Genomic DNA, 7749 nt, shown 5'->3' with positions numbered 1-7749 from the left:
CTCTGAGGCGGGGATGGGCCGCGGGGACGAGCAGCCGTGCACAGCTGCCGCCCGCTGGCTTCCCGGGAGGTGCCCCCTGCTGAAGGGGCACCCAGCCAGAGCCCGGCCCGGCGGGGCCGTGAACGCGAAGGCCTCTCCGCGGCGGGGCGGCTAGCCAGCTGCGGGGCCGAGCTCGGCAGCGGGCGGGAGCGCGGGGCGGGGCGGGGCGGGGGGAGTTGCCGCTTGCGGCGCAGCGGCGGGCCGCCAGGGGGCGCTGCCGGCGGAGCCCGCAGCCCGAGAGCCCGCGCTTGGCGGCGGGGCCGGCTCCTCAGCGCCGCATCATGTGGGCCGGCCCCTTCCATGGAGCCGGGGCTGCTGCCGAGCGCCTCCTGGGCGGACGCCGCCATGAGGCTCTGAGGGGCGGCTGCGTGCGGAGGACCCAGCCGGTCGAGCTGCGGAGCGTCCCGAGCCTGGCGCCGGCCTCGCCCGCGGGCAGGGGAGCCCAGCGCTGCGGCCGCTGCGACTGCCGCTGCCGCGGGTCCGGCCGGACGGGCGGGCGGCCCGGGGCCATGTAAAGCGGCAGCGGCTGGGGGGAGCCAAGCCGAGCTCGGGGAGAGGAGCGGCCGCCGCCGGCCGGGGAGGCCCCCGTGGGGGGGGATCATGGCGACGTCTAATCTTTTAAAGGTGAGAGCGGGGCCTGACCGGGCCCTGCGTGAGGAGAGAGGCGACGGGGGTCGGGCGGCCGAGGCTGCCCCGCCGCCGGCTGGGCCCTGCCAGTGGTTGGGGCGGCCGGGCCGGGCTTGGGCGGCTGACGAGGGGCAGGCCGCGGGCGCCGCTCCCTGAAGTTGCCGTTCCCCGGGCGCGGAGGGGCCCGGCGGCCCTCCCTCAGGTGAACGGCCTTGGCGCCGCGCTCGGTGCGGGACCGCTGGCTCGGCCCGGCCGGTGGCCTTTCGGCTGCCAGCACCCCCTCCCCCCCGGCTCTCCCTTCCCAAACGCGCGTCGTTGGGAAACAGCGTTGCGTCGTGCGGTTAGACAGGGTACGGTGTCGTCTCTTTGTTTATTTGAGAAGACCTAGGTGTAAAATGAGTTTTAAGTTAAACAAAGAGTTGAAAAATGTCTTTGCGGTGGGCAGGTGTTGTTATTCGGGTTGCCGCTGTATTCCAGCTTTTTTGTTAACTGCAGTTTTTCTGCAAAGAAAAACTCCTGGAGGCCTGTGAAGCAGCTTTGCTTTTGTAGTCAGATGTTTTCAAGCACTTTCCTGGTGTTCGATGACAGATGTCAGTCACCCCAAGCTGCTGCAGATTTGAAGAGAAGTTTTCAGTAGGACGGTCCAGTATTTGAGCTCGGGACTGCCTGTCCTGATATTTGTGGCATGTGAGTGGAGAAGACTGTATGTGGCCTTTGAGGCCATGCCAGCACATGGAAGACGGGCCTACTTTAAACAACTGTTACTAATGCCTCCAGTAAGTGTTTCTGGAACATCAGTGTAGTTAGGGTGAAAGGCCTGGGGAGGGCTGTCTGCTTAACTTTATCAGTTGTCAATTTAACATATATATAAGCATAGAAGTACGTGTGTGTTCAGCAGTCTGTATTGTAGTTAAATGTGATTCTGAAGAAGCGCTGCTTTATTTTAGCAATCTGACCTATTTTGCATGTATACATTTGGCCTGAAACTGCTGGTTGTATTAGTCTGAGACACTCAGTGTGAAGAAATAATAAATACTTGATAGCCTTGTTTCTTCCTTGTATAAAAAAAAAAAGGTTTCAGTATTAAAAAGAGAAAAAAAATCTTTCTTAAAATTGAAATGTAATTGAAAATTGATTTTAATGCCTTTCTTTATTTTTTTTATGCCTGAGTAGTTAGATTTTTAACCAGATAAGACTTAAATAAAAATCTAAAATTGAAGAATACAAGAACACTGGTGAAAAAATAATGTCCCATAAGAAGACATGTGTTTTTTGTGGAAGAATGTGGTTTTAGAGCAGGGCTTGGACAGTTTGTCTACTTGTTAATGTTTTAGTCCATCTCTTTGCTGTATGTTAAGGATCTCTGGAAAGACCGATATATGCTTTGATGAGACATGTGATTGTATAGCCCATAGTAGATAGAAGAAGCATAGGCCTGTGAGATTTCTCAGCATTCCACTTCAGCTGTTTTGAAACAATAATAGGTGTACAGGCCTTGATTATGTGAGATCACTCTTGCTGAACTGAAGCTCTTGTGTTGGCTTGTGATGTTTTTGCAAGTGGCCTTTGAATCATTAATATTTTGCATTGACAACAAGATACATATGCACAATGTTTTAGAAAAAATGCAACAGAAATACCTATTCTAAAATAGGCCTGTCTGGTGACTTGGAGTGTTTTTAAGCGATATAACTTATTGTCCTTAGAAAACTCACTAATTAATAAAGTATGAGTCCTGCATTACAAAAGAAAAGATTATACAGTGATTGGACTTTGTTTATAATGACACAATAAACCAATGCAATAATTTGAACTAGATAAGGTCTTTTGGTAATTCTGCTCATCAGAGCGCTCTCAGAGAAGCCAACTGTTGATTCCAGGTTAGTGTTGATTTGCAATGCCTCATGCTGTTTGAGGCTCTGAAAGGTACTTCTGCTTTACTGTTGGGGGGAGGGGAAGCAAAATCCCTGGGTAAGAAAGCAGAGGTGTTTAAAATCTGTGAGGTTTTTCCATATCTTTTTCCAAGTAAGCCTGCATGATGAAATCTAAGTTGGGTTTAGACAGATCTTGTTTTTACTAGGACAAACAGGAACTAAGAGTTTTCTCTGTTTTTCCCCTGTCCTCATTCAACTTTCTACGTAGTTGAGAAAATGAAGTGAAATGTTACTTTCTTGTTCTAGTAACGGATGCTAGCTGAATCCAAATCTGACTACCATAATTTTAAACGGCATCATTTAAACTCCACTCGTGCATAATTTTCCTAATTGCAATTTATTTTTCTTTAGTGAGAAGCATATTCTCAGAGTGCCTTCTTTAAATTCAAAATTAGAATGACCGGTCATACCTTGAATCCTGGTGAGATACAACACATTGTAATGTGATGAAAATATTGAAGTACTTGGTAAGAGCTAGCCATTCAGTGGTAAGCCAGTGTAGCACCTACCCCACCTGTAGCAGAACTGCTCACCCACTTTGAGGCTTTCCTGTAGATGGCTGAGCCATTACTAGGTGAGTTCCCTAGAGTTTTTTCTCTCAACGTACATGTGACTCTGGCACTTCTGAAGCGAGATGCTTTGTTTCAGGAGGTGTGTTGGACTTGTACCCTGTTCCCTTTGCAGTGACAAGACAGTCTAAACCAATTCACTCACGTGACATGAAGATACATGAGCTTTTCAGCAGTTTCTGGAACAGAGAGCATCTTAGCTTATTGCAGCACAAAGAAAACCTGTAGCTGTATCCATGCTAGCAGATCTTGACGTTGACACTTCTGTAGAGCTTTACTGGAGCTGCCAGGAAATGCAAGAGTCCGTCCTTGTAAGATGAATTGCAACTTGAGCCTGGTGTTATGAGGGAAGAAGCAAAGCAAGCAGTAGATTTTCCGTATACTTAAGCGAAATGAGAACCTTTATTTACCTTTGCATTGGTTTCAACTATTATTTTTGATCTCATGCCTCTGTTACTGACAACTGGAAACATATCTGAAGTTTTTGAATTCTTCAACTTAAAGTACATATTTCCAAATCTGTATTTTAAGTTTGTCTCTTTCTTCCTGGCTATTTCCAATTAGGATATCCTTAAGAAGCTAAAGGGTGTTGCACACTAGTTGGTTACATAGCAAAGCTTTCCCTGTGGCTAGTTTTCTGCTTTGTGTAGTAACTTCACTACAATCATTACACTGATTTTGAGAGCTGCTGGTAGCAGAGATTAATCAGACAGTGAATATTCATGCTTATTTCACTGTAGGACCTCAAATTTCCTACTTCATCCCTCTGTGAACTAGCCTGAAAATGGTGAAGCAGTGAAGGTGAAGATGCTACTCATATGTAGATGAGATGTACAATAAGATGTAGAGGATGTTGCTTTTTTACAGTACTGTGTAGAGCATCTGTCAGAGATCAGAGCTGAATTTATACATGGCCTGAAATATGTAGAATACACCGTAAAGAGAGCTGAATGTCTACGTAGACCTTTCAAGACTCAGAGGGACAGTAGCATGGAGGTCTTGTTATATTGCCTTGCCTTGTTATATTCCACGTTTATTTAGACTCTTATACCATATTCTGTGCCTGCTGCTGCTGCACTTTTCTTAATTCCTCTCCTTAACTATAAGCAAGTTTTTGTATTACGTGATAATACCCAAATCAGGAAAACTGGTTAGTGGAATGATTCCACTTGCATCATTGTACTAATTCTACATAATATCCACCAACATAGTCTGGCAGATTTTTTACCTGCTAATTTTTTTACCTAAAAATTTTTTTTACCTATTTTTACCTAAAATATTAGTTTTAGGTGCTTATGCATAAAAGTAAAGAACAGGAAGAAGTAAGTTTGAAGACTAAAGTTGTAGTATGTATTTCAATGTAGAGTGTGAAGTAGTATGTATTTCAAGTAAAGTTTAGTGTTAAAATGGAACTTTAAATCTCTGTGGACAAATTTAGTGAAGTGACTTTTGAAACATAAAGTATTTCATAAGTGGAGTTATTTTTCAAAGCATTAAATTTTAAATTCTTAGAATGGTTACTTAGGGTATGGCTATCCTTTGTAATCCATGTTTTCAGAGAAGATTTGATAAGTGGAGTAATTTTATTTCATCAAAGGTCTGACTTACTTTCCTACTTACCTCCCCTTGGGAACTGTGGTTTGAGGCAACAAGCTCAGCAAGAAAAGTTACCCAGGAATATTGCTCAGAAATTGCAAAGGTTTGTGGGTGGCTCAGCAAAGTGGGAAATGCTTTCTTCGTGTTGTCTGGGTCACCGGTGTATGTGTGACTTTGGTAACAACTAAGAATTACCACTGACTTCCTCTTCTACTGTAAAATTTGGTTTTCTCATGCACTAATAGGGATAGAATTAATGAATGTGAATACCATTGTGTGTCATTATTCACCCTTTCTTGTAATTTCTGTACAAAAATGTAAGGTCATGGAAGCCTGAATCTATCTAGATGATGTTGAATTGTTTATTGAACTTAAGGAATAGTTTAGTTGAGTGGGATTTTTATTCCATTAATTTTATTTCCTCTTCTGCTTAATTTAGGAATAAAGGAGGAAGTATATTTAAAAAAAAAAAAAGTGTAACTCCTATGTATAGGAAACAAAGTTCTAAACTTCCCTAATGGCATTTTCTGCCAAGCTTTATTTGGGGAATTCTTTTTAAGTACATACATGTTTGTTACAAGCAGACATGCAGTTTTTACAACTGAAACAGAGTTTTATGTCTGCTGCTTAGCATGAACTGAGTAATCACAATCTAAATAATACAAACACTAGTGTTTGCAATTTCCCCCCCACCCCCATGTTTTGCAGCGAAACTAGTCTTATTCACAACGATAGGGCATTTGGTTTTTATCTTCAGCTCTTTTCAGTGAAGGGCTGAATTGCACTTCTCCAAAATTGCACAAGAGGCTTTTTACCTCTTCCAGAAAACTTATGGGATTTACTCTGAAGTTTCACTCCAAAGGAAAACTTTTGTGGAAGTTGGTTTTACTTATTTTATAATGCCTTTTCTGGAACTTCTAACTGTTCAGCAGCTGGTCTTTCAAGTTCATTATCCTGCAAAGAGGGACTGGGAACAAAAATATCTGCGAATAGAAACTAATCATTTTACAGGAATAGGAAAGATTAGAACAGCTCATCAAAGTTTAAGGAATAATTGTCAAGCTGGGTCTATGTGGGGGAAGCATGGAGTTGATGATTTTCAAAGGTGATGCATTCAAATTATTTTTTTTTTTTTTTTTTTTTTTTTACAATGCAAGAATCATAGAATCATTTAGGTTGGAAGGGACCTCTAAGATCATCGAGTCCAACCATTAACCTAGTAGTGCCAAGTTCACCACTAAACCATGTCCCTAAGTGCCACATCTACATGTCTTTTAAATACCTCCAGTGGTTGTGACTCAACCACTTCCCTGGGCAGGCTGTTCCAGTGCTTGACAGCCCTTTCGGTGAAGAGAACAGGCAAAACTGTCTCTCTGAATTGGAAAACAATTTCTTTTTCTATTTTTTTTTCTTTTTTAAAATGTTGAAAGGATTCTAAACTTTATCGAACAGGGGCTGCTTCCGTGAGACCCATATTCAGTACCTACCACAATAGTTTGATAATGCTGTGAGGGCTCCGGGTGCTGTTGCTGTGAAAATAGTTACTGTGATGCCTGTTGCATCTTTATAACTTGAAGTTGAGACATCTTTTCACTTAAGAGCAGCAGGGGATACAGTTTCCAAACTGTGCTTATTCTGAATATTAACTAACAGATTTAATTGTAAATTTCCATGTAGAAATTAATCAGGAGGAGATGGTTGAGAAAACCTGGCGTGCTTGTTTATCTGAAGAGATGTTAGGGGCAGAACAGTGCACTTGTCAGAATTTCAAGTAGTTAGTATTATTTGCTGTGTTTCAAGTGAATTGTGTCAAATGTAGTATTACTAGCCAAGACAATGATCTGTTCAAAAGTAAACAGTGCATTGGAACATAACACTGAACATAACACTGAAGATAACCAGTAGTCTTTCTGCCACAGAACTCTCAATCAGCATTTTTAATTGCAGGTTTTTCTTTTTAAAATGTGGACCTGTAAGCAAATAGATTACAACATATGCAATAGAACTGTTATTTTTCTCTAAAAGTTTTTATTTTTTTAATAATGGAAGTCAGCCTGTATATTACAGTGAGTTTTTTCAGAATAATCAGAATGATATGGCAGCACTTAATTTCTTTAGCTTCCCTTTTAATTTGTATTGTAAGTTTGAAAAAATTCAGCTTAGATTAGATTTTTCAGCGTGGTGTAAATAATTTTTATTTGCACCAACTGTAGTTTTGGCTGTCAACCTGCCTATGGCCAGTTAACCCACAGGAAGAGAGTCTGTGATACAACCACTCCTACATTACTCTGCTTCCTTCCTCTCTCTCTGCTGCTGATGCCAAATGCACAGTGGAAAAAAAAAAAAAAGGTACGTGGCAGCATCCACAGGTACTACTCCTCTGATTTCTGGCTGCCATTTTGATCGTGGTAATTTATTCAAGACGAGTTTGCAACTCTGCCTCATGATTTTCATTGCACGTATCATGGCTGGGGTGGTGAAGCTGCCGAGTATCATTGATGTTGTCAATGTATAACTCTATTAACAGGTGAAGAACACTTGCTAGAACTTGTTGTATTGTAGCTAGTACACTGAATAAAGGAAGAAGTTGGCAATCTGCTTCTCTAAGAACCAAGTAATAGTTCTGTCACTTTTTTAAAATAATGTGGTGAAAAGTGTTGTTCAGCCATAGTGGTGTAGCTCAGGTGCTAGCTTATGAGACAGGCCTCTAAGAAGAAGATATTTTTGCATTAACCATAGAAACTGCAGTCCTTAAAGATCACTTTAAATAAGAAATTGTTTTATTAAGAATATTTTTTTTTGTTCCTTTTAGAATAAAGGTTCACTTCAGTTTGAAGATAAATGGGATTTTATGCGCCCTATCGTTCTGAAACTTCTTCGTCAGGAGTCTGTCACAAAGCAGCAATGGTTTGATCTGTTTTCGTAAGTAATTTTTAGTATCTTACATCCTTCTGCATAATGGGAATAGAGTTATGGTACTACTT

At 42.3% G+C, this 7749-nt stretch overlaps 1 protein-coding gene across 1 annotated transcript in view; it reads left to right on the top strand.

Moving 5' to 3' along the window:
* The first annotated feature begins 312 nt into the window (after nt 1-312).
* CUL5 (cullin 5) overlaps nt 313-7749 on the top strand; it is a 34483-nt gene continuing 27046 nt past the window's right edge. Inside the window, exons 1-2 of the mRNA XM_075742274.1 lie at nt 313-663; nt 7578-7687. Coding sequence (XP_075598389.1) covers nt 640-663; nt 7578-7687 — 134 coding nt within the window. The 5' untranslated portion in view covers nt 313-639. The remainder of the gene's footprint in view (nt 664-7577; nt 7688-7749) is intronic.

This window comes from Balearica regulorum, chromosome 1, assembly GCF_011004875.1.
Source record: "Balearica regulorum gibbericeps isolate bBalReg1 chromosome 1, bBalReg1.pri, whole genome shotgun sequence".
NCBI lineage: Eukaryota > Metazoa > Chordata > Aves > Gruiformes > Gruidae > Balearica > Balearica regulorum.
This window is presented reverse-complemented; position numbering and strand designations above follow the sequence as displayed.